The sequence below is a fragment of the Cavia porcellus genome, unplaced genomic scaffold, assembly GCF_034190915.1.
Source record: "Cavia porcellus strain 051 isolate PalLab524CR breed Dunkin Hartley unplaced genomic scaffold, mCavPor4.1 scaffold_13, whole genome shotgun sequence".
In the NCBI taxonomy this organism is placed as follows: Eukaryota; Metazoa; Chordata; class Mammalia; order Rodentia; family Caviidae; genus Cavia; species Cavia porcellus.
Window position 1 is genome coordinate 16,037,568 of NW_026947496.1, and position 26,751 is coordinate 16,064,318.

General features: G+C 46.2%; 1 protein-coding gene across 2 annotated transcripts in view; it reads right to left on the reverse strand.

Moving 5' to 3' along the window:
* Positions 1–26,751, reverse strand: part of Nedd9 (neural precursor cell expressed, developmentally down-regulated 9) — a 171,799-nt gene that overhangs the window by 41,599 nt on the left and 103,449 nt on the right. Inside the window, exon 1 of one of the 2 annotated variants that reach the window (XM_013151353.3) lies at positions 4,377–4,580. The exons of the other annotated variant lie outside the window; for it this stretch is intronic. Coding sequence (XP_013006807.2) covers positions 4,377–4,388 — 12 coding nt within the window. The 5' untranslated portion in view covers positions 4,389–4,580. Of the gene's footprint in view, positions 1–4,376; positions 4,581–26,751 lie in introns of those variants that run through there. 2 annotated transcript variants of the gene reach the window in all.

Genomic DNA, 26,751 nt, shown 5'->3' on the forward strand with positions numbered 1-26,751 from the left:
CAAGAGACGGAAATGCCTCTCTTCAAAGCCCATGCTCTTTTTTTGTCTGTATTACAAGAGCATAATAAAACTGAATCTCTACTTCCGCAGGCTTACCAGATTCCTAGATGATGCTCTAAATTCAAGGACTTGTCTATCAGTCTGCCTCTGTGTACAAATAAAGGATGGGCCTCTCGTATTCAATAGGGCTTACTTAAAACTGGATAGCCTGTGTGTGTTCCAGGTATTGCTTAGATAGCGATTTCACTAAAAGTGGTTAATAAGTAAGGCTGTGCTAACAGAGCAGGGCAGAGGTGAAAAACATAAAAGTCTTGTTGAAGGGGTGATAGGCAGTCCAGGAGATAAAGGCTTGATTAGGCTCCTGAGACTTTCCTAGCGGGAAGTCATAGGCTATGCAAGCCATAGGCAGAATCTGGCCAAGGGATGGGCGTGGCAAAGGAACAGGACTTCTCCAGCACAGTCTCAAGAGAGGGCAAGACCAGGAATTCAGGAAATATGTTATAGGTGTGTGTGTGGAGGGGAGTGAGCTCTATAGAAGTCTGGTTCTGCAGAACCATACAGAGTGCTTTTGAAAAAAAGTGGGGGGGTGGGGCGGAGGGGGGTAGGCAATTTGCAAATTTGCAAAGAGGCTTGAAAAGATTTCTGGAATAGGGGAGAGAGGAAGCCACTAAAAAATTCTGGGCATAGGACCGACAAGTATTCCAGCAGGGGAAGGGTGCTCAAGGAATCCTTGGTATGTGTTACACACTTGGAGTGTGTTACCAACTTGCTAGCATGAGTATTATAGAAACATCTAGAATAACACTGATCTCTTTGGCAGATTAATTCCCTTGATAATGGGTTTGTTAACTAAAGCCCTGATAATGGGTTTGTTAACTAAATACATACATACATACATAATGCAGTTACTATTTTTCAGAACATCTTTTGCATGCATAACTCTCATACAAAAATTCGAAAGGGTTAAGTGCAACAAATCACTTACAGAAAAATACAGAATTTAAAGCCAAAATGTCAATGTAAGGAAAGAACTGAGAATTCTATAGGTTATACATGGCCATAGTGGCTAAATCAAAGACCCTCTATTATTTGCTTCTCAAACTCCCTAAAGAAGATAATTTGAAAGTTCCCTTCAAAAGCTTTTTATTGTACAGGCTTTGACCTTTCCTTGACCTACTCGGGCTGAATTCAACCAGAACACGGAGAATCTGAATTTCAGATTGTGGCTTTCTTCCTCATATTGAGGGTTCCTTGTGTACTTTCTCTTCGGTCGGAACGTTTGAATATGCTGTACATTACACGAGATAGTGATTTCCAATTACTACGGGCACGGTAAGGGTTCAGAAACTTGGCAAAGCCACAAAAGCTACCCAGTCCTTGCAGGTCAGACAGGCAGCGGGGGCGGGGCCGGGGGTGGATGGGCGGGAACTGGAGGGCGGGGCCTCGGGCTTCTGCTCAACCACAGTGGCGCAGGCGCCCTTCAATCAGTCTTTTTGTGAACTGCAGGAACCAGCTTCCTCCAGATCTCAGCTTGGAGCCTGGAGGGCTGCAGCAAATAGGGGCCTCCAAGCAATTCTTCCACCCCCCACTTTTGGAACATATTCTATACACGAAGCGGGTTTTTGTGGAAAACTTAGTAGATGAAGCCCTCACCATGTATTATCACACAGACTGAAAATCTTATAAAAGAAATAGAACCTTAAATGCTCAGGTCTAACTGCAGCCTGCCTGTGAACACACAGGAAGCATCTAGTAAAGTAAAAATTAGACGCAGTATGCGCTGACCAGAACAGGTTACATCAAGTAATAGCTCACATTCCTCACTCCTCGTGGTTATTGGCCATAATTGCTAGCTAGCCTGGAGGGCTGTATGTTACGGACAAAATGAGCGGAGGTTACTTGGTCTCTAGTTATGATCCCTGAAGTAGCCAAACCAGATCAGCTGGTTAACAACAGCAAGGAACCTTTTAGGGCCTGATTTATAAATCTCTCCATGAGCATTTTAAGCCAGTGCTAAATTTATAGTTTACAGAGTAACATAGTGTTTAAGAGATAATCCTGACTCCCAGATTTTATAATCTAATAATTATCTAGTTTCACTATGTAAGTAGCTCAAATTAAACAAATACCTGCCAAGCATGCATTTCACTTTGCTTTGTGGGTTACTGTCTAAAAAATAAAGTAGCAATCTATCCTGCAGGAATAGTTGTAATGAAAAATAATCTTGAAGTTTCTGGGAGAAGAAAACACCAGTTAGAAGGATCTTTTAGAGAGATCAAAACAATTCTTTCTCTTAAAGGTGGTTAAATCATGAGTTCTGGAGCCACACTGTCTTAGTTAAATCCAGTGTTCACTAGCTGTGGTGCATGAGATAAACTGCATGTCCTTTCTGGGCCACGATCTCTGCCCTCAGAAATGGGTATAAAAATTATACTTCTAGACTAGGCATGGTGGCGCATACCTGTAATCCAAGCACTCTGGGAGGCGAAGCAGGAGGACTGGCAAATAAAGTAAAAAGGATAAAATAAAAAGGAAAGTTATGAATGACAAGCCTACATTGCCACGGTGGCTTTCCACTGATGCTGTCATTCCACTACTGTGTAGTGAAACGGAAATTTAGACTTTAACAGAAAAGTTAATTGCTTCAACAATTGCTTCATTTTATAGTCAATCTAAGGTGTCGATCTGGCATTTGTTTAGTTGAAGAAGGCAGCATTTTTGCAGGTGAAGGTGTTCACAAAGTAGTAAAAATCACATAGTTACACCATTTGGCAGAGGGCTCGCCACTGGTGAGACTCAGCAGAGAGGCAGGTTTTCTGCGGGAATGCCAGACGCAGTTTCCACTGTCAGTCACTGTGATATTTTCTTTCCATCAGGGTAAAGCTAAACATGATGCAGTCATCAAATAAAAGCGTTACTTTAGATGTTGTCACTTGTATCATTTTCTAGACTGCAGAACTCAAAAACAATTTCAGCCCTTTAACTTTCTAATAACAAATATACTAACATATTTTCTCTTGTCTCTGTAAGCTAGTTTTAAATTCAGCGACACAGCGGAAAAAAAAAAAAATCACTCCAGGCCAAGAAACCTCCCATCCTATTCCTGCTCTAAATAAGGCGACTGTGGAAGTAGCACACAGACCACTTCGAGAAGGAGAACCACCCCTGCCAGGTAGAAGGATTTGTGTCTGACTGTATGCTGAAGCCAGATATCAGTAATCTTCTCTGATCTTCCCTCCTAAGGCAGATAATGGGAAGCCAATAGTACAGGGATAGATATTGTGTCTTCAGACATTTGTAACCTTTTCAAGAACTATAATTCATGGATCACAATAATGACTTGTGACAGTTAGATTTAGAGCTTTAGAACAAGATTTATGGCTATTGAACAAAAGATTTATCACCAAGGGTAGCCCAGTGGCTTTTAGTGACAGCAAGTATTTACAACCTTACATCAAAAAAGCATTGTCCAGAGACTAGATAATGTGGAGAGAACACACAATCTTTAGCACAGTCCTTGAAGACCAGACAGGTGATACAAATGGTCAAACCTCAAGTAAAGCCGCCTTGCCAACATTCATTTTAATGATAGCAATTTTGTTTTAAAACATTGAGATTCATAAATCCAGGGGGCGGGGTGGGAATCGTGCCCAGTTCACTGCAGTCTGGTACTGTCCTGGGTCCCCTGGGGCTGTTTGCCTCTTTACCTGGGAAACTCTGAGCCAGTCTTATTCTTTTGGCCAAGAATAAACACACAAGCTATGGTGCAAAGTGCACTGCTGAAGTATTACAATTGACACTCTGTAAGATTCAGCGACAACAAACCGGTCCAAGTCCATTCAGACCTCAATAAAATGTTTTCAAGACAGGGCTAACTCACTGGGTCTTACACTCAGATGCGCAGTGCTCCATCAGCAGCCCTAGAACAGTATCCGGGCTTTTTTATTTCTTCCACCAAAAATACATGTGGCATATCGCGTCCACACCAAAAGTTTCAACCCAACTGTAAAACTTTGCTTTAGGAGACTGAGCAGGTCCGATTCCTCTTTTCAGGGCTGCGGGCGGCGGAGGCCAGGCCAGGCTCTGGGGGGAGCCGCTGAGACTTGAGCGGCACAGTGGGACATCCTCTCCGCAGAGGGGCTAAGTCCAACTTTTTACCACGTCCTGTCCTCGGCTAGTTTCAGAGCAGAGGGACGCGGGGCACAAAGACTGATGGTCTTCTTGATTGCTAACCCCAGTGACCGAGACCCGTCCTGATCTCTCCAAGCCACCGGAGGGCCCGCACTCGTACCCAAAGTTATCACAGTGGGACACATAAACACACGCAGACACAGCCTCCAGCGTCCAAAGGAAGCTCAGGCACAAACTGCTCTTACCTTATACTTCATCTTGGCGGCGGTGAACGGAGCCGTGCTCCTGCACTAGTCACACAGCATTAAGCACGGGACTGTCCGCCCCTCCATGGAGCGCGCTGCTAAAAGCCACTGAGCTCGATCCCCGCGCAGCGCGCCTTTCCAGAGCCTCTGAGCTCACTGTTTTGACTGAGAGTGGCGGATCACGGCCTCATTTGCATACTACCCCATCATTGGCTGGTGGGGGAAGGTAATATTTGAGCTCCGCCCACCCTTTAACTTCTAAAAAAACCACCTCGCGACAAAGACCTTGTAATGCGATCATTTCTTTTTACATTATCAAAAAGGGCGGAAAACAAAACACAACGTGGGGCACCGTCCCAGACCTCTGCAATCTCCACCCCATAAATTTTTTAAAAATATATTTAAAAAAGAAAGAGAAACCAGGAAAAGGAGAGCCATTCCCTTTAAGATTAACCTACATTTTAAAGAACCCAAATTCACAAAAGCAGTCTGACAGTCTGGCTTCCTGTGACCTAGCAACTAGTTCATAAATCCGTTTCATTTCAAAGCCATTCACCTCACGATCTCTACATGAAACGAATCCGGGGAACAATAGATTTTCTGTCTCAGGGCCCCTTTTTACTAACTACCCCTGCTGATTCTGTCTCTTTCTCTCTCGCTTTCTCTTTTCTTTGCTCTTCCCCCTCCTTTTTCTGTGGCTGTTTGCTTTGTATGCGTGTTTTTTTTTGTTCTATGCAGCGTTCAAAGTACTTTGCAACGTCAGTGTGTGAGGAGCTGGAATGCAATTGCTCCTCCCTGCCTGGGTACCAGAGGTTCTTTGGGCAGCTTCTCACCAGGGTCTCATGGAGTTGAGCTGCAGACTCCCAGAAACCTTTGCTGAATTGTTGAAGATAAAGGTTCGCTGTGACCCTCAGTGGGCTGGCCAGGCCACGCCCTATACATCAGCAGTGGCCCTGGGCTCTTTGATAGCTGGCATTGCTGACTCCAGCTGCGAACACCGGCTTTTTTTTTTTCTTCTGACCTCTCTCCCAAAGATGACCCATGAACCCACCAACACTTATTATCCTGGGAAGAGAGGCATGCACTAGTTGCTAAGTCCAGTTAAAAGGCCACTCCAGGGAAGCACAGGACAAGATTTCTATAGAGGTCCCATTTGTTCATTTCTAAAGAGGAGAGAATCACCCAGGAGAAGACAGAAATAGTCACTTTTAGTGAGGAGAAAATTTCTTTTTTTCTGGGTCTCAGGGTTGGGACTTGAATTCAGACAATAGCTGTCCCCAGTGGGAAACTCTCCAACCAGACTTCATGACGGGCGTGGAAAAAATCAGCCTTTATTTTTTTCTCTTTGGCTGCTTGGAGCAGAATGAGTTTGCCTCCCCTCCCCCATCAAATCCTCCTTGAATTAAAACTCTACTTTTCTGATCTAAGCAAGAACAGGAGAGCAGCTGTCTTTCCAACGCGGTTTTCAGGTAGAGGGTTTGCAGTTGAGCGGCGGCTCACAGAGGGCACTGGTTCCTCCAACGGCCCCCAACATAACCTGTTCTCCCTCCGCTGGGCTTTGCCTTCTCCTTGCTTGTCCTTGAGCAAATATGAGACCAAGTGATTTTTGCAAGATCCCCCCGGAAGTGAACAAAGCATGCAGCATGTTTTGTGGTAGGGGTCTTGCAGCCTTGCAGAAGTCTATAGACTGCAAGAGTCCATGTTTGCAAGAAGTTGTTTTTGGTGTCTGCTACGATGAGGGAGGATCATGGGTCAAAGTGCTTTCCATCTGTAAGATGAGTCTTGGGGCCTCCAGGAGATGCAGATAACATTCCTTTGGCTTCCTCAGCTCGAGGCTGAATCCTCCTGTTTGGCGTGATGAGTCCCAGACTGAGTATGTAGACGCCAGCTACTCCTCCCCACCTAGGGTTTCAAAACAGCTTCGCAAGACCTGTGCTGGGATATTTGTAATTTCATTCTCAAACTAGAAACCTTGATTGCTACCAAGGGACTTGCCTATGTTTCTGTTTCTATCCAGGATGATGAGACTCTTAAAATCCACCTGAAGTTCATTTCGAGATGGTTTAAGTTTGTGTATCACTAGCTGCATACAGAAAAATATAGGGGTGTTGGAACCAGGTAAACGTCTTTGGAATAAGCTTTGGAATAAACTTGAATTTAGTGTCCTGAAGTGTAAAATAGATAAAATAATGTATGTACTTGCTGGGTTATAATAAAGATGAAAGGAAACAATGTGGTTATAAGTTAATAGTACTTGGTGTATTGTAAGATCTTTTTTTTTGTCTTTTTCATTATTGTAAGATCTTAATAAATGGTTGCTTATTATTATTAGTATTGTTATTAATTACTTCAAAATTCATATATTTCTCATATATTAGTTACTATATGACATTGTTACAGTATATTATAGAAATGGCACTAATATTTAATTATTTTATTAATTGTAATTATTGTTAATATTAGGTTGTTGATATTTGGAGAGTGGAAAGCATTCAGAAATAGGTGAGGAACCTCCCCTGTGTGCCTTCTGCTTCATAGACGAGCAGTCCAGCATGGCTGGTGTGGGTTATGTGGGTCATGCGGGACATATATAGAAAAGACAAGCCAGAGGTAGGAGGAAGGGGACTTGGAGTTTTTCCTAAGCATGACAAGAAGCCATTGGAGTGTGCTGAGTAGGGAATGATCTATTTCTTGCCTCTTGTCATCCATGTTTAAACACTCAAGGGTATTAGCTGAAGTATTGAGCTCTGGCCTTACATTAGCAGTTAAGTAATGTGAATAGTCGTTAATTTATTTGTGACATTTAGTATGTTTTCCTAAAGTCCCACCGATGAATAGAGAAAGAGCCTCTTTTTAATCTAGTACCTGAAATATTGAGAGCAAGCATGAGGTTAACCTGGACTGTCACTAAGCCTTTGTGCTCCCATGGGTGCCTTCCCGAAATGGGCCCGGGTCTGGGGTTCAGACCCCTCTCTCCACCACTTTCCATAGCATTTGTCTCTGCCTGTCAGCCTCGCCACCTGCCTGTGTGCTTGCCATGGGCTGTGCCTCCCAGACGCTCTGCAGGCAGGAGCGAGGAGCTCAGCGCTGGATGGCACCCAAGTGACTTTCCAGCCATCGTGAGCCATTCGTACAAATGCAGCAGACGCTAAGAGGGTGCTGGAGGAAAGAAACCTTCATCCACAACTTCAGGAGAGCCCCTGGGGCAAGGTCACAGAACCAGGGCATGAGAGCAAGGGCTGGAAGCAACCTTGGAAATCTTTGAGCCCAGCACTTCACAGGGAGCACAAAGCCGCCTCTCGGAGGTTGGAGCTTTGCATGGGTCCCACCAGCTTGGACCACAATGGGAATCCAAGCATTAGGTCAGTCTCCCGAATCTCGTTCTGAGCGGATCCACTGATTGCTTTTTAGTTTCCTTGCCTGAAGTCTCTCCTTGTCCCAGTCTCTCTTCTATGGTGCTACCCACTGAATTCCTGGAATACAGAGCCAATCCCATTACCACCATGTTTAAAAACCCCAAGCGACACTTTACGCCTTAATACACAGAATCTGGACGCTGGCAGGGACTGTCCTCTGGGCCCACACTCCTTCTGGCCTTTCCTCCTCCTCTCCCTCCGTTCCTTTGTCCCTCCCTCCCTGTCATTCCACCCTGCAGCCATACAGATAGGGGAGGGGACTCAGCAGTTCCAGAATGGCCTCCCACCTTTCCAGACTTGCACGACTGCCAGCGCGCCCTGGCTCCTGCCTTCGGCCGTGGAGCCCGGCTCGAACACTAACTCTTTTGTGATTCTTTGTCAACAACCCCCACTCTGCCCACCTCACCCTTTCAGAACCATCCCTGCCCCCCTTTACTATACCCTCATTGTGCGGTGAACACAGCTCTATTATAAGGACTTTTCCACGTTGGATCACACAGATTTGTTGACGTCTGTTCCCCGAGCTTTGGTGTGTGCTGCAGTGGATGGGCTGGTGTCTTACTGACACCTGGGTCCCCTTGTACCTTACAGGTGCTTAAGTCCTTGCTGAATGACTAAGAGTATAAATGCATCTTCAAAGAACATATGTTTACCTGGAGGCTCTGCTTGGTGCCCAGGAAGGGAAGGAGAAAAACATGTATTAGAGGATAGCAGTACAGTTTATTTTTATGAAAAATGAGCAAACCTTGTCAGAACCAAGGCAAGGCCAGTTCTCCAGTTCTGCAGCTATGAGCTAAGAATAGCTTTCACACTTTGAAGTGGCTTGCCTGGTGGTGGTGGGGGTGGAGACAGGAAAGAATAATATTCATGAAATGTTCGAGTACATGAAGTTGTAACTTCTGTGTCTCTCAATAAAGTTTTATTGGAACACAGTTAGTTCCATTCATTTATATATCATCTCCTAAGCAGCAGTGGTGGAGCTGAGTGGTTGCCAAAGAGACGGTAAAACCCACAGAGCCTAAGTCATGTGTTATCTGACCCTTTGTGAAAAAGTGCTCTGTGTTCTGTGTTCTAAGTAAATCTGGTCATGAGTGCAGATTAAGGTACAGATAATTTCCAGAGGAACAGTCTAGACATTGAATGAATACCAAACCTCAGAAAATAAGCTCAGTCCTAAAAAAAGTAAGCATGGTTTGTTGTTTCATGCCAGTTTTTAAAAATTATTAATTGATTGCAGTACTGGGAATTGAACCTGGGTCTTTACAGTGAGCTACATCCCCAGCACTTTTTAAAACTTTTTATTTTTTAGATAGGGTCTTACTAAATCAGCCAAGTTGATCTCAAATTTGCAGTCCTCCTGCCTCAGCTTCCCAGAATGCTGGGTTTATAGGCATTAACTACCATACCCTGCTTGATACCACTCTTTTTAAAAAGTAAACTATATACACCCACGTTATTTCAAAAAATAACTAGAGAAAGCAAATATTTTATTTTATGAGCAGTTTCCAGAAACCTCTCAAATGAAACCAGCCACTGAGCATTATCTCCTTTAATCCCCTGGTATACTGAGCCTTGATGGAAGCACCCCATGCACCCCATCTTCCATGGACAGGCCCTGTGCTAGATATTTACAAACATAATTTTGGTTAACAATCATCTTATGTACTAATCATGTTCTTTTCCATATTACAAATGGACACTCCACTGGGTTTTGTAACTGGCACAAAGTTCCAGGCCAGGGGAGCAGCAGGGGTGATGCAGGAACCGGGTTGTATCCTTCCTGACTGTGTGTGGCTCTAAGCCCAGGGCCACACCGCCCATCAGATATTTTGTTGATACGTTGCCCCATCTGAGTCCGTGTTTGTCATCTCCCTGAGGTTGAGTCTCCCTCCTGGGAAGACTAAGCCTTGTGAGAAGCAGCTGAAGTCATGAGGAGACTTCACAGTGCAAATGCACACACACACACACACACACACACACACACACACCCCTTAATTATGTGCACTCTCTAGCCTGTGCATGCATCCACCATTCTCCCCTCCTCTCACCTTTCGGCATACCTGATCTACCTTGCTTCCAGCTGGCACCCCATCCCACGTCTTTCATGACATTTTCCTAGAAAACTCTCCATCATTTCAACCCTATTATCCACTTTGCTGTGTCTCTGGATTCTTCCGTCACCCATGGCAAAGTCAAAGCTTCTCAAATCCAGCTACAGAAGCAATCCTGACTATTTGGCTTTCTTCTCTTTAAACACTGGGCTCGGTGGGCTTGGTTCGAGCCCTTGGACCCCATCCAGTGGAGAAGGGCATCCTATGGTTTGTAGTCCATTGTGTGGATGGAGCACACCATTTAGCGCTTATTTATTGCAGTACGTTTCACTTGTGAGTTTTCTCTACGATGAAATTTTAAGCAACTTACAGAAGAAAGTCTTACTATGTTTTGTTGTATCATAGTCTGCACCTATGTGCTTAGCTGAATCTCATCCTGTGTCCTCTCAAAGCCTTAATCTTGTTCACACATAGTTTTCACTGAAGTCCATGGAAGAAAAAATAAATAAACCACTTCCCAGAAGACAAGAGAAACAAGTCCTGTCATTTCCAGGCAACAACTCTGTTTGATGTGTTGAACTAATCAAGCACTTAGAATGAATGAAAGTCTGTTATTAGAGAAAAGGTGCAAATACAGCCTCAAAGGCCTTGTTTTTAGATACAGTGAACTGTGCATTCATCTGCTTTTCCTCCACTAATATTTTGGCATGAGAGACTGCACAAAAGCTACCCAGCCTCACCTCCCACAAGCCCCATCAACAGCAGGGTACTGGGAATAAATACTGTTTTCCAAAAGTGTTGGTGAAATAATATCACAAAAACAAACAGACAAACAAAAAGTTTCTGCAGGTGGAGGGTAGTATTTACTAAAAATGCTTGTTGTCTGATAATCCTCAAATTACTTTGATTTGGTTTCTCCTTGACTTAGTTATTTTTCTCGTTCAATGGCAGGCCATATGCGGCTGACTGGGGCTCTAAGTGACAGAGATTGGAAATGGTTCCTCAGATCTAGATTACTGGGTGTGTGATGGGTCCCACTCTGGGAGGATTTTATGAGATCTTGCTGTCCCTTAAGACTTGGCTGAGCTTAAGCAAGGTGACGCTGCACAGCACCTGAAGACCTCCACTCTCACGATCTGTCTCAATTCTGACCGCTGTCTGTCTCCCATCACAGACCCTTTCACCAAAGGTCTTTTCATTTTCCCAGGGGAACATGCTAAAATAGTGTCATGGGCCCTCTCAGTCATTAATAAACAGGAAAGAGTACACACACACCTTGTCACTGTATGTGTTAGACCCCTGTAAAAGGAGTAATTATGAGCAATGCCTTGACGTGACTTTTGAAAAACTGTGCAGCTGTGAAGTTCTGATGTCTCAGTGTTATTATGACTGAGGAATACTTAATTACTACCTTCTCCCCACCCCCAAAGAACTAAACAACGTTGACAGATTAAATTACACGTTAACTATATTCACACAACTCTTAGTAAAATATGACAAGCAATTGTGAGACTCCTTTGGCATTTAGTTCTTTCTCTCTTTGAAAGTTTTGGTGGAATGAACTTAGGCATGAAGTTATAAGAAAAATTAGAAACACATAATAAAGATTAGGCTTATTGATCTCCATAAGTGTGCAAAGATTCACATTTCTACCTCTTATATGTATGCAGCCAGCCAAAGGCACAGAGTTCAGCGGAACAAGAGAGGTTATTTACTAGTAAAATCGTGCAGATTGCCTGGCAAAGGCTGTCTCCTGTTTTCTCTCCTGAGAGGTGTTCTGTTTTTGCATACTTTAGTTTGCCCAAATAAACAGCTTGTTATATGAAACTGTCATGGAAATCTCTGCTGCTAGAAACTTTAGTTTGTGGATCTTTTTTTTTTTTTTTTTTCACAAAGGTCAAGGCGATCCGCCAAGACCCAAACAATACAAATTCCATGCCTGAATGGAGGCTCTGGCCAACTCAGTAACGTGGTATTAATGCTTTGTAGATCAGAAGAAAGGTATCCACGTCTACTCCTTGCTGTCCCTTCGTAGACACTTACATGAGGAAAGTGCTCTACGTACACATTTGTACATTTGAAAAGTCTTCTAGATTTCTCTTTACACATGAATTCCCGCTTCATAGACCTAATAGAACGTGAAGGAACTTTGCAATCCCCTGTCCTGCCTCTGTCTATTTCCTTTCCTGTCTGGCTGGGCTGAGCAGAGCAGGCTCCCAGCCTGTGGGTCCTCGTGTCTGGATGGGGCACGATGTCCTATTTCCAACCTGCTCCTGAGCTTTGCCAGTCTCCAGGGCACACTGATACAAAGAGTCATCTCCCACACCCAGCCTCCAGCAGAGCTCCAGGGCGGAGCTGAGGGTAGGATGGGCAGAGGAAGGGGCGCTGGGGTGTGTTAAACCCCAAATGCCTACTTCCCTGGAGGCCAGGGTCCACCACTGCTTTAGAGGCTGGAGATGCAGCCGTTGGTGCCCTAAGAGAGCCAGGCTGATCCACTTCTCAGAGAAAGCCAGCCTCCTGTCCCCTTGGGAGCGAGAGGCAAACATCCTGCAGGCCTAACTGGAGTCTCCTCGGGGTGTCTGGCCAGCCCCAGTTACCGCCAGCTGGCGCTGACGAGAGAGAAGGAGGAATCCAAGCAATGTGGAGGCTGGTGGAGGGGGCAGGAGGAGAGGAATGTGGCGTGGGGACCCAGCACACCCTGTGCCGCTCCAGCCAAGCTTTTGAAGAGTTTGATTCATTTTAGAAAGCAAACAATGAGCTCCAGCCATCAGCAATCTTTTATTTTGTCTGGTAGAAGAATGCCTTCCCAGTGTGGGCTCGAGACTGGGTGGCGTGGAGGCACCAGCGTCCACCCTTGACTCCCTGAGTGGAGTGTGGACCGCACATTCTTTCCCGCCTACCAAAACTGAGAAATAAAGGGAGTTTCTCTGCGAAAAGCCAGGGGCGCCTGCTGACGAGTGTGCTCGGGTTGCTCAGTCTTGCTCATTTGCACGCATGCTGAGGTTCCCAGATGTTAAGTATAAGTTTCTTTAATTTGCTGAAGTCTTGGCATCTTGTGATTTCAGACTTGAAGTTGTAGACGAGGGCGTGTTGCAAGGGTTTTCTTGAACTTCAATGCCTGTGGTTCTCGTGACTCATGCTCTAAGCTTGGGCTTCTGGTTCTAGGAAGGGTGGAGAGTAGTGACAGAGGCCACGGCTTCTGACTGCGACGTCCCCAAGCCACTCTGCATAGTTGTCCCTCGGAATCTACGGGTGCTTCCTAATGACACCCAGATCCAAGAATGCTCAAGCCCCTTGTGTAAAATGGTGTAATGTTTGCACGGAACCCCCTCACTTCCTGCTGTATACTTTAAATCCTTGGTGCCAAACCTGTGGCATGCAGCGCGCTGTTTATTGTTAAAAGCTTTAAAAGCTTCACCACCACCGCTTCAAATCATCTCTAGATTTCTTATAACACAGTTTAATTGCTGTGCAAATAGTGGTTACACTGCATTATTTAGGGGACAAGGACATGAAAACCATCTGCGCGTGTCTAATACGCACGCAGTTTTTCCCCCTGAATATTTTTAATCCATGGTTGACTTAACTGATGATGAAGGACTCCTGCATACAGAGGACTGGCTGTAGTTTCAAACATCACCTGGACACTGCTGGTCATTAGAAAAACAAGTCCCTTCTCGTTACCCCTTATCTGCTTTTCATTCCTCTCCTCAAGCCCACTAAGGGACTGGGTCCCCCGACGGCCACCTCCCTCTTCTGCCCCTTCACACCCTAAGCAAGTAAGTTGAGGTCTTCTTCACCTGAAGTACTGGTTCGCAGTTCCTTGTTCAAAACCCTGGAACCAGACAAGAGTGAGGAATTCGGACTATTTTGGAGTCTAGAAGAGATTTAGAGGATACACCAGGTATTCAAAAGGCTCCCTGTGGGGCCTGGACTCTGACTCCTACCCAAATGGCTCACAGCTCAGCTGTCAGCAGTATGGAGGTTCACACCAAGCAGCAGCTCCGAGGAGGGCGTGGCACCTCGGCCCAGGATAAGGCAGGTTTCACTGCCCCCTGAGTTAGGTAGATGCTCAAGAGTTTTACCTTTTCTAACTGCGGATGCGTGAATTCATTTTGTTTGGGGGGTTTCCCCTCTGCTCCTGTTCCATGCATGACCACCCAGACAGTGACTGCCCCCCATACAGCTAGCTAGTGTCTGCTTTACTGGAAATATGAAGGGAAGGACTTACACCATGCACGCCATGACAGTGGCGCTGGATGAAGTCATCTGATGTGAAATGCCCTTGGCTGACTGCCCACTCAGTGGCCTCACTGTGCACCTGTGCAGGGTGCTGGTCTGCACCTAGTGTTTGGGGGAGCCCTGCTCCAGGGAGACACCCAGCCTCTTCTCCATCTGCTGACTTCCCTATTCCCCCTCAGCTCCCGCTGTCCACCATGCTCCCCTGATTGGGTTACCACAGCAGGGAGCTCCTACAGCCTTTGCTTCTCTCCTTAAAGTTTCCCGCCCATCTTTTCAGGCAGGATTTCCTGCAAACTCCACCATCGGCACTTTCCTTTCTACCTTGTCTCCCTTCTCCATGACGTCCTCCCCAGTGACTGGGGAGTAGAAGCTCTTGCTTCTACTCAGATACAAAGCATATCTCGGGAACTGAATTCTGAGCCCCCAACTCTCATTTCCCACCACACCTCACTACTACCCCCAAAGCGTCTCATAACAGACTCGGATTCACAGGTCACGATGGATAGTTTTACATATGGGGCTGGACTGTGGCATTCAGATACTTGGCCTAATATGGGTCTGGACTTTGCTGTGAAGGTGTTTTATAGATGCAGTGAACATTTGTACCCATAGACTGTCTGTCATGCAGGTGGGTCTTGTCCAGTCAAACGCTTTGGAGGAAAAGGCACAGAGGTCCCTTGACGAAGTAGGCACTGGTGCCCCAGACTGACTTCAGACTCAAGTTGCTAATTCAACTCTTCCCTGAGAGTTTTGTATATGAACCCTGGGAGAGACGGGGGGGGGGGGGGGAAGGGGAGAGGGAGAGGGAAAGAGAGAGAGCACTATCTCTCCATTTTTGGATCATAGACTGTAAATGAATGCTCGGCAGTGAACATCTTTTCCTCTCTGTAGAATCTGTCAATAGCAAGAGAATATACCTCTGCTCAAAAAGAAGCAGGGGCATGATAGGGAGAATCATGATCCTGTGGTTTGTGCCTCTGGATCCAGTCATGCCTTAAGTCCACTCTGAGACAACCAAATTCGTAAGGTGATAAAATAAACATAGCTTTCTGTCTAACCTAATTTGAGCTAGATGTCTTTCCCTTGGAACCACAGCTAGTTCTGTAGCAAGAAGTATTCTCCTATAAGGCACAACCTGCACCTTTTACATTTGCACTTCCTGTGGCCCATGCTGTAAGATCTTGGATCTCCAACATCCATTGACAGGCACTCAGTCAATATGTTGCATGGAACTCCCAGTTAGGCTTTGGGAAATCGCGTGTGATGAAAGGATGAAATAACAGGCATTTTCTGTGTCTACTGAGACAGCAGAAATGCAATGGAGACTTATACATTAAATAAGGAGAAGGCCAGGGTGAAGGTTCAAACAATGCTGGCCCACATGAGAAGCAGATCTAACCTTTTACGTCAAGTCCATTGATGTAGATGCAAAGCTTTAACAATGGAGGTCGGTGCAGATGTCTGTATTACATTTTCTTGCCAATTAACTTACCATTGTTAATCACGGTTGAGATTTCACCACTCCTGCCACCAATACGTACGAATTGCTCAGCAAAATACTAGGCACCATGAAAGCTAGAAATTTGAGTAATATCCAGACACCACCCTTACTTCTTAAATACCTGTTACAGTAGCAGCCAAAGCAACTTCACGAAGATAAACTTGTGTTGGGGGGAAAAAATCACACCATCAAGTTATGTAAGTTTCTATTTTAAAATCATCTGGTTCTAATTTACTAAATTTAATGCTTTAGAGCTGGTGCCAAAGTGCTACATTTGATTTATGGAAATACTTTAGCACATTTTTCCATCGGGCTCTTGTACAATATATTTACCGCCTTTTTGTTATGGTTAGCAAGATTATGGACCTTGAAAAAGCCTTCTTTATGAGCTTGCTGATGTTTTATTATAAAATGCCATAAGTTGGAATAAAAGTCTAGTAAACAGTAATATTCACTTAGGAGCATTCCACATGGTTTAGCTGGTTTTTAAAATTTTAATTTAACAAAGAGATCCATCTGGAAAATGAATGTTTAAAAACTTTCACTACCCTGAACCACTTCTTTTCAAGGCAGACAGTATTATTTTTGGAAGGGGGCAAGGATGGATATTTAATGAAGACTTGTACTAAGCTATGCTGCTGAGCAAATAATTACGTTAAGACTAAAGGATTAAAGAATGGCGCGGACCCAGCTTCCATCCACGACAGAGAGAGATTACAGAATATTCCAGTAGAATGGAAGGAACAGAGGAACTTCAATTCTCGGATCTCTGGTGTCAGTGACTTAGGGTTGGTCTAGCCAGCCGGCACTCAATAGCACAGCCTGCCTGAGGCTGAGGGAGCTGTCATGATGCTCTTTCATGATCCCTGTCCTCTCTGACACACCACTCCTGGAATCCCACTAGGAGGCAAAGGCAGATCCTCCCCAGGCCCGGGAAGGAACCATCTTTCTTTGGCCTTCCCTCATGACGCAGCATGGCAATGTGTTACTCCATGATATTTTCTAGAAAAATCAAGAACTTGTGCCAATATCCTCAACTGGAGTCTCCCAAAGATACTGCGGTTTAGCCTGTGAAGCCTGCCTTGTAGTTTCAAAGTGGCATTTCAAGCTCAAATGCGTATTCATTTTGTTCCTGTTTCACTGGGCTCTGCCAGGCTTGTGAGAAATGAGGTTTTTCACTTCACACCCACATGAAACAAGATGGCTGCCAGAAAACTTGGCCTTCTGGTCCTTTAAAGCAAAGAAATCTTTCTTTCAAACAGAATTTAGACAACTCTCACAAAAGAAAAGGTGCAAAGCCTGGGCCCCTCTGTCAAAATGCTTTCTTTTCAACCAAGGCTGTTTGCCTTGAGGGTGTGACTTAGGAGGCAGGTGTTCAAATACATCGGGAATAGTGAGTGGGGCCACCGGGGCTGAAGGGCCTCAGACGCTGCTTGCTGAGGCTCTTCCCTGCCCAGCCAGGGTTTTTCTCCCAGCTGCTCTGCCCTGGAGCGGGTGCTGTGGCCAGAATATAGTCTATTCTCGTCTACATTCAGGTCCAGTCTCCCAAGCAACAGAGTTGAGGGGGTGAGGCCTTGAAGGAGATTCGGGGCCATGAGGGATGCACCCTTGTGAATGGATTAATGTTCTCGAGGGAATGGGTTAGGTGTGGCAAAAGTTTGGACCCTTTTTCTCTCTTCTGCATGGGCCTTTCTGCTTGTTCTTTTTAAAACCATGTTGGAGCATAGTAGAAAGATTCTACCACAAGCCAAGCAAGTGCAGATGTCTGATTTTGGACTTCCAGAACCATGATCCAAATAAACCTCTTTTCTTTATAAATTACCTGGTCACAAGTATTTTGTTACAGTCGCAGAAAACAAACAAAGGCAGTCAGTCTTCCTCATGCGCCTTGGAAACATGAATAAGAAATGAAAATTTAAAAGAATAACAAGAAATCAAAGAAAATATTAAGATCTCTGCATCTTCCTGGATCCTTCTTTGGAATGGTTTTTGTTTCATCTTTTCAACTGTATCCATCCATCCCTGAATTCTTAACCCAAGTTTCTCTCATCTCCTTGAAATTTATTCTGGCCTCTATTGGTGGGTCCTTTTTGTGAATGGGTGCTAAATTCTCCTAGTCAGTTCCCTAGTATGAAATGGGCTACAACTCCTGCACACTGTTGTGAACCCCTACATTGTCTTGTTTGGCAATGGACGCCTCATCTTTATATAACAGCTACCCTTAGAAGTAGGAAATTCACTATTTGACTCGGGCAGTAACAATTTGATCTTACTGAGATATGATCCACATCATAAAGTTCCCCATTTTAAAGTGAAGTGCTTTGGTGATTATTAGTGTATTTGCAGATTTGTATCAACATCCTCGTTATCTAATCCCGGAAGACACCCCTCACTCCAGGAAGGAAATCCATGTCCCCCACGGTCCCCTCCCCATCCCTGCCCACTGAAACCCTGGCAACTTGCTTAATATTTAACAATGGCAACTTAGAACATTTTAATTTTCAGCCCAGTCTCAAAGCCTAACACAAACATGAGATTTGCTCATAGAATTTTTCTATGTATTTAAGAGTATTACTTTCATTGCACAGAAACATGTATGCATTTAACGTTTGCAAAAGCACATGAAAAAGTCACAGCCAGTGACATGGTAATAAAATACAAAAAAGCAGAGCAAAATTGGGGGAAATAGTGGCAGTGCTTTAGTTTAGAAAGAGGAGAAGCAGGGTACAGTGGAGACAGGGAGATAATGCTTTTGTGTTTACCTTGGAGAGGTCAGGTGTCAAATACAGCTAAGCGTGTTATCTGATCTCCATAACAACTAATCAGGTAGGGCTCGGTCGCCTATGTCACAGACACAGACGTGACGCGGAGCCTGGTTCTCAGATGACAGCTTTGCCTGGAACTGCACGGCGGGATTTAACAAGGCTCACCTGCTTTAAATGCCACCATCCAGGGCAGGACATGGCCTGGCTCTTCCTGCCTATGTGGTGCTCTGTTTTTTTCTACAAAAGTCATAGGCACCTGCAGCCTCCCTATCCTCAAGTTCAGTCCATGCAGAAGCCAGAGAGTGGCTGATTCTGAGTGACACGAGGACTCTCTGAATGCCAGTGTGGCTCTGATCTCCCCCCAAATCTGGTAACTAATTATACAGGAAACTGGGGCATCGCCATGGACTTGAGTGGCTCTGCTTTCCTAGTGGCCTCTGAGAACTTGGAAAAAGTGTCTCCTCAGCTCCTTCTGCCAGTTACCTGTTTCTCCCATCCTGATCATCCCACAGGGATGCTCTCCAGACTGGGTCCCTCAGTGAGGTGCTTCCATAGTTTCCTGTCCATGTGGCACTGTCTCCCTGTTTTAATCACCCCCTGCCTGATGTATGTGTCTAGGTGGGTGGGCTGTGACGCCCTGATAATGGTGAAATTTATTCTGGATGTCTCCGTGAGAGTGTCTTTGGAGATTTACACTGATGGGGTCTCTGAGTGACACAGATTGCTTTCCAGAGCAAGGGGGGCCTTGGCCAAACAGCTGAACATTTGAATAAGACAAATATTTATTGAGTCTGGTAGGGTTACGTTTGACCTTGAGTGACAGAAAACTTCTAGACAAATAGACTTGAGCAAGAAACAAGACAGAACGTCATTCTCTTCACATGCATTGGAAGTCAGAGGCTGCCCTAAACATGCCCAAGATGCCAAACACTAGGCTGCACTGACCAATGTGTATGTCATTTCCTGTCTTTCTGGTTCTCAAAGAGCACTGTCAGAAGGGACATTCTGAGTCCTATTCAGTGTGAAAGCTGCCTTGGTCCAGAATCAACTTTGTCCAATTGAACAGATGTGCCAGGGGATGGGTGTGGCCAAAGGCTGAGTCCCTGTCCACCCTGGAAGAGGAAGTTACAGAGGAGGGAAGGAGGGGAGGGCTGAACTAGCAAAGGAACGGGTCCTGGTTGGGTTACTCTCCCAGCTGGCCCTGGTCCTAAGAGGTCACAGTTGGCATAAAGTTGTAAACTCTGTGAGACGCTAACCCTGGACGAGGTAGGGCCTTGTTACAAGACACAGTGGCCAAAGCCTAAGTCTAATTCCATACCCCATGAAAACGAGACTCCTTATGCTGGCTTGGCTGCCGTCCCCACATCTTCCTGTGCATTAGTGTCTTTCTCAGGGTGGCTTCCAACATTTCTTCTTTTCCTCAGCATCGTAAATACTAAGAGAAAACATCCTAAGTCCTTAATACAAAGCGGGAAGAGACAAGCTTCCAACTACCTAGAATTCCACTCTGAATCAACCCGGCATGGTGACCAGGGAGCTCTCTGGTGTCCCTGTCGGGCATGCCCTTCTCTGCCATTTCCCCAGTGGGGAGGCCACCTGTCCCTGCAGGAGACGCTGTAGCTGAGTCCAGCCACATTTTGAGCTTAATAGTGACTCTCACTTTGGAATAAAGTTGTTGGGAATTCATCATGACTTCCACTCAGAGATTCTGGAAGTGGGTTTAGCTGCCCGCACCCCAATTTCCTTCCCTTTAGCTTTGCTATCCCAGGATATTTCAAACTTCTCCTTTACCAATCAATTTAACAAGGCCTCAGGTTGAAAGCCCTGGTTAACAACCTTAAAATAGTCCTTTTCTTATTGGAGTGTGCAATAAAACTACACACCTGCAAATTCCTCACTACCTTTAACTGGAATCATGAACTTGGAATCAGTGTGCCATAATTAAATTCCTTGAGGTGTTTTGCCTGGATTTTCCGCAAGTGACAGTATCTCCTGAGATCTGCAGCTGTCAGGAGACTTAAAACGGTGGGATGGGATAAGTGGCTGTTTAATTTGCATGTGAAAGAAATATAACCTTCAGTGAAAAGAATAAACCCAATTCTATAAAAATAAAGTTGCACGAAAATTGGTTGGTAATTATTGCATTACCTTGGTCCTATCCCATCAATATGGAAGAGTTTATTTAAATCTAAGTCAGAGTCAGCCTCATGGTACTGTCAGGAAAGACAGTGATCTGAGGGGACTATAGAGGTGGTTTTGCGTGGCGGTGATTGCCGTTCTGTTTAAGTCACCTTCTTTGTCTCCGGGATGTCTATGATGGGGACATGGCCGAGGGCTTTAGCTTTAAGCAGACTGGGAGATGGGAGTCCAGGGCTGTGAAATGAGGAGCTGAAGTCCATAACGCAGGGGAAACGACCCTCCTCACGCAGGAGTTAAGCCCGGGGTGTTTTCTCTTCCAGATTCTCTTCTCTAAGGTGGGCAAAGCCAGGAATAGGCCTCCAGCTTGGAGATGGGAAATGGTCCTGCTCATTTGCTCTTGGGGTGACCTGCCTTGCAGTAGAGCAAGTCCAGACCAGTGCTGGGGTCCCCCTGGGGACCCAGTTCTCTTCCGAGCCCCAAAGACAGGTACCTGACTTCCCTAGGTTTTAGGAGCAGGACGGTTGGGAAAACAATGTGAAATAAACACTAGGTGAGGATGGCCGGAAGGACACGGTCCATGTTTCTAAAGAGAAGCAACCCTATGGGTCCCATTGCCCGCAGTGGCCCAGCGTGGGCTTTGTGCTGCTTTGGCATGGGTTGTGTTTTGCTCTCCCTGTATTTTGATCTTAGCTCTTTCAGCCGGCACCACAGTCTCTCCCTCCCGGAGCATCCCAGGCCTTTCAGCAGTGACAGTCATGGTCTCTCCAGAGGCGGCTGGCACAGTCTTCTCATTTTCTCCCAGCCCGAACACGTTCTGAGCTTTGCAGCCCATCGTCAGCTGAGACTATGATGAATGCAGTCACCAGGAGCGCCTGGGGTTCTCAGAGGAGCCCCCTCAAGCAAAGGAGGAGGAGCGGGTTCCTACAGCAATGCCCTGGGCAGCGCGCCCTCCCTCCTTCCCGGCAGCTCTTTCCTTATCTCTGCTGACTCCGAGTCTCTGCGGAATCTGTGTCCACCTCATTCTCCTGGGTGGGTCTAAGGAGGCGCACGCCTTCCTTTAAAGCGCAGACAACGAGCGACACTGCACACAGGCAGCTTTGTGCCCCCGCACCCACACTCACAGATGCACAGTAAAACATGGTTCACTGCAGATCGGTGTCAAAGACCCTGGAAATTATGGGCGACCTTTTCCCAGGCCTCCTAGAAGTGCCCATCGATGGTCGGAGAAGCACAAAGGAGATCAGAGGGGAGCTGGGAGGAAACAGAAGTGCCAGTTCCGTGCCACACTATTTTTTGCTTGAGCCTTCTGCACAGGCAAAGCATTGTCATCTTCAAATGCAAATCTGGAAGTGACAGCTATAAGAAATCTCTGGTTCCATTTTCACAAACAAACAAACTCTGTGTTTTACACTTAAGATTTATTTTGCAATAAATCATTTTGTACTCCAGGGTCTATTTTAACAAAGAATGTGTATCACGTATAGTCTAAAAATTAAAACTAGAGAGAAATGATGGGAATATATATATATATATATATATATATATATATATGTATTTTTTTCTCCTAAATTTCATCAAGAAATCTTTCCTTTGGAAAAATTGAGCTTGTGTCAGATGTTTCTGATGGTTTACTGATGGTCGCCTAGGAACAAAATATTATCTTCTAAGGAAGCCGTGGGGTCGAGAGAATGTTTGCATTTGTCTCAATGACCTCAGAGTCTTGCAGATAGCTGAGTCACTAGGAAGCAGATCCTGTTCTTTCCAGAACTTTTGACAAAGATCAACAAACAAACAAACAAACAACCGTGCTTTTCACTGCTAACAAATTCTTCTTTGGTTGCTACCTTGGTGACCGCTTTGAGACACTTACAGAAAGCTGTCAGCTCCAACTGAGTTTGCATCCTTGTTAACAGGAAAAAAGAAAAGAAGATGATGAAAGGAAGAAAGAAAGAAAGAAAGAAAGAACAAAATACTATCTTGCAGGATTGTAAGGGAGGAAAAGAAACAGTGAAATCCAACAAGGCCTCCCTGTGGTAGGAGCCTGCCTTTCCCCGGGGTGCAGAGGCAGCATGCTGGAGCAGGTGGTCATTCTGAAGGTCAGACCTCCTCAGGGGCTGGTGGTCTCCTGCCCTTCTTTCCTTCTACTTGAAAACTCCTATGTTTCCAGGAAAACTGCCAGAGGGCGTACACCTCTTCTCTCTACAACTCCGCACTCTGGGCCAAACTCACATTTGATGTGAGTTCAAATCTGAAATTTCACATGAAAGGATTTAGAGCGATCCAAATTGTTTTCCACTTTTGTACTCTAGTGCTCATTGTTTGGAAGTAGTTTTTTCCCCTTGCTGCTAAGGATCAAGCCCAGTGCCTCAGCCAAGCTAAGCATATGCTCTACCACTGGGCTATCCTCAGCCTTTTAAATTCTATTTTGAGACAGGTTTGTGCTAGGTGCCCATGATTACCCTGCCTCAGCCTGCTTGATAGCCTGGGGTACCAGCTGTATACCTCATTTAAATGTGAAACGTTAAGTGTAGGAGACTACTGTACTGTGTTATTTTGGACTTTAAGTCTTTTGTGGGAATATTATAAAACCAAAGTCTGTTGCTCCTTCCTGGACATTATTTGCACCAATACATGGGTTCATGTGTGTGCATTGTTCCAAAGATTCTATAAAGAGAATCAAACAGTTTCTATACCAGCCTGTTAAGAAGGTGGCGTTTCAGGCAGTGTATTATGACTAAATGGACAAATAAGCCAATATTGAGGATGAATTTCACACCCATCAGTAATCATGTACAAATATTCAGTTCTTCTTGTGAGTTATCATTTGGAATCACAATTAATAACATGGTTCTTTTAAAAAATGTTCAAGGCAAGTGGTTAAGGTTGTCAGATAGACGACAGGCCTATTCCTGTGACCTCAGCACCTCTGGGAAGCTGAGGCAGGATGATACAAGTTTGAACAACTTACTGAGACCCTGATTCAAAAAAAAAAAAAGAGGCTGGGGATATGCCTCCGTGTGAAGATCCAGGGTTCAATCCCCAGGAGCGCAACAAACAAACAAAAACCCAGGATGATCAGTTACATTTAAATTGCAGATAAATCACAAATGATTTTTTAAACAAAACATAGATTTCACGAAATATTTGGGACTTATTTATACAAACAAGTATTTGCTGTTTATCTGAGATTCAAATGTTATTGGTAGTTTTTATGTATTTATTTGCTAAATCTGATCACCTTACATGTGGAGAAACAATTACCACCATGACAGCTCTCTGGACCAAGCAGGAAGAAATCCCACTGCCGGACGTGCGGCCTGTGGTAAAGAGCAAAGCCTGAGGTAGATTACCCCTCCCATCGAATACGTTAGTTTCCTGCTTACCGTGTAAACAACCCGCTCAACAATATAGTCTGCCTGGCAACTGATGATGTTAGCCAATCAGCTTGCCTTGCTTACTTTAACATGATTGGACACTGTACCCGTATATATACCGGCGCCACCCCTGGGCGGAAGAAGAAGCCAGGTAGAAGCCCGGAAGTAGAAGCCCAGAAGGAGCCGCGGAGAGCGGACCGGTAGAGGCTTCGGAGCGAAGCCCGGAAGGAGCCGCGGGGAGCGGACCAGAGGAGGCTTCGGCTGGGAGCGATCCCAGGGCAGGCTGTACGGAGAAGGAAAATAAAAAGAAAAGGTTGTCCACTACCAGACTTTGTCGTGTGTCCTTCCTGCCGGCCGGGAGCGGACATCGACATTTGGAGGCCCGCCCGGGGACTGATCACCCCCGAGACGTGGAAGTGGACAACGCTCCAGTACAGAGCTGCGAGACAGGTGAGTTGGGGATAAGCCTGGGCTCTGGGTGGCGCGCACCTACAGGGCTTTTAGACTCCCCTCAGGCTCACGCGTAAGTGGCGGATTCCTTGGGCCTCACGCGGTGAGTAACATATTAAAAGATGGGAAACATGTTAGGTAGCAACACTAAGAGCGAGGGTGGTTGTGGAGAAAGCTCTCAAGAGCTTACAAAAGTACGCAGGGTATCTGAGCAGGCCCAGTCAGGGAGCTCCCGAGAGGGGTCCGTCAAGGGGAACAAGGATGCTAAGGAGGAGGACGGGGCTCTAGCCTCGGAGTCGTCTGACTCCGAGGACGAGGGAAAGTTGAATGGCAAGGAGGCCAAAGAGACCAGCTGTCAGGAGCCTAAATCGCTCAATAAGGAGTCGCAGGGTTCTTTTCCAGCGTTGCCCCGCGAATTGCGCTCTGCTCAACCTGGTCTGCGGAGGAGTAGAGAGCTCCTGAGCGCTCCCCGGCGCGAGAGGGAGGCGAAGCCTTCCGCCCCACCTTGGGGGCCGTTTCCGGAGGCAATTCCTCGCCACGAGGCGGCCGCCTGGGAGCTCTCTCCCCTTTCGCCAGAACAGGAAGTGATGCACGGGCCCCCATTTTCCGCCCAATCACGGCCGCTGTCTTATGCTCCGCCGCCGGCGGGTCGGTATTTTTACAGGCGGCTTTGGCAGGGGGGACGCTTGTCTCATGAGGTACATCCACCTGGGATAGATAGTGGCCCCTACGGGATATTTCCTGTACAAGTAGCTATGGGCCAGGGACGCAATGTATGGGAGCCTTTTGAGATAAAGCAGATTAGAGAACTTAAAAATGCAGTTACAACCTTTGGGCCGACTGTGCCTTACACCATTGCCATGCTGGAGAATCTGTCTTCTGGGCCCCTCACCCCCGCGGACTGGATTCAGCTGGCAAAGGCGTGTCTGCCCTCGGGCAGTTACCTGGATTGGCGAGCCTGGTACGCAGAGTTCTCTGCAGAGCAGGCTGAGAGAAACGCCAATCGGGGAAACCGGGGGTGGAACAAGGAAATGCTTATGGGAGAAGGTCGGCACGCTGATGACCAGACCCAGTTCCCCGGCGCTGTCTATGAACAAATCAATGCCATAGGGCTCCGCGCCTGGAAACAGGTAAGTGGTGCCGGAACTGCCTCCTTGTGTCTTTCAAAAATAATTCAGGGTACCACAGAGCCATTTGTTGACTTTGTGGCCCGAATGCAAGATGCTGCCGATAAGATATTTCCTGATCCGGGAGTGGCTCAACCGCTGGTAAGACAGCTGATTTTTGAGCAATGTACAAAGGAGTGCAAGGCAGCGATAGCTCCTCATAAGAACAAGGACCTCAACGCCTGGATTAGGATATGCAGAGAGATAGGGGGGCCGCTCTCCAACTCGGGAGTGGCTGCTCTCCTGGCCGCGGCTGTACAGCAGAGGGGACCTCGCGGGTTAGAAGGGGAATGTAAGGCTAAAGGGTGTTTTGCCTGCGGGGAGCCAGGACACATTAAACGTCATTGCCCAAACAATGCAGATGCTAGGCCTCGCCCTAGGAATGAAGAACCATATGTTTGTGGGCGATGCAAAAAGGGATCACACAAAGCTGAGGAGTGTAGGTCGGTCTTTGATGCTCAGGGCAACCGTATTTGTGGACAAGATGCTAGAGAGCCAAAAAACGGCCAGAGGGGGCCCCCTTCACAGGCGGGCCCCCGCCCCAGAGACAGGACAGCTCAGGGTGGCAGCCTTCAACAAGGGCCACCCCTGGGTCAGCAGGTGTGGACCTCAGTGTCGCCTCCAGACTTACACAGAAGGTCACCATTAGCACGGATGGCGTTAGGACCCTAAATGACATGCAAAAGCTATTGGGAGACATTAATTGGATTAGGCCATATTTACATATACCAAATTCAGATCTCAAACCCCTGTTCGACCTTCTGAAGGGAGACCCAGATATAGCCTCCCACAGGAGGCTCACTCCTGAGGCAAGAGCTGCCTTACAGAGAGTGGAAAAAGCCTTAGGTGGGGCTACCTTACACAGAATTGAACCAGGGCGACCCTTTGATGTCTGTTTGCTACAGACTAGTCTACAGCCTACAGCGGTGATTTGGCAGAAAGGACCACTACTGTGGATACACCCTAAGGTCTCACCTGCAAAAGTCATAGAGCATTACCCGGAGGCAGTCGCTTCATTGGCCCTTGAAGCGCATGATAGAGCTGTCCAACATTTTGGCTCAGGACCACAAGCCATCCGAGTACCCTATACCTCCAGCCAGATCAAGACCCTGGCTGCCTGCATAGATACCTGGGCCATTCTGAGATGTGTTTTCCATGGGGATATAAACAATCAATACCCTAAAGACCCTATCTTGTCATTTGTCACTCAGCACCCTATAATTTTTCCAAAGGTTACTGCCTCTGAGCCATTAGTCCTAGCAACTACAATA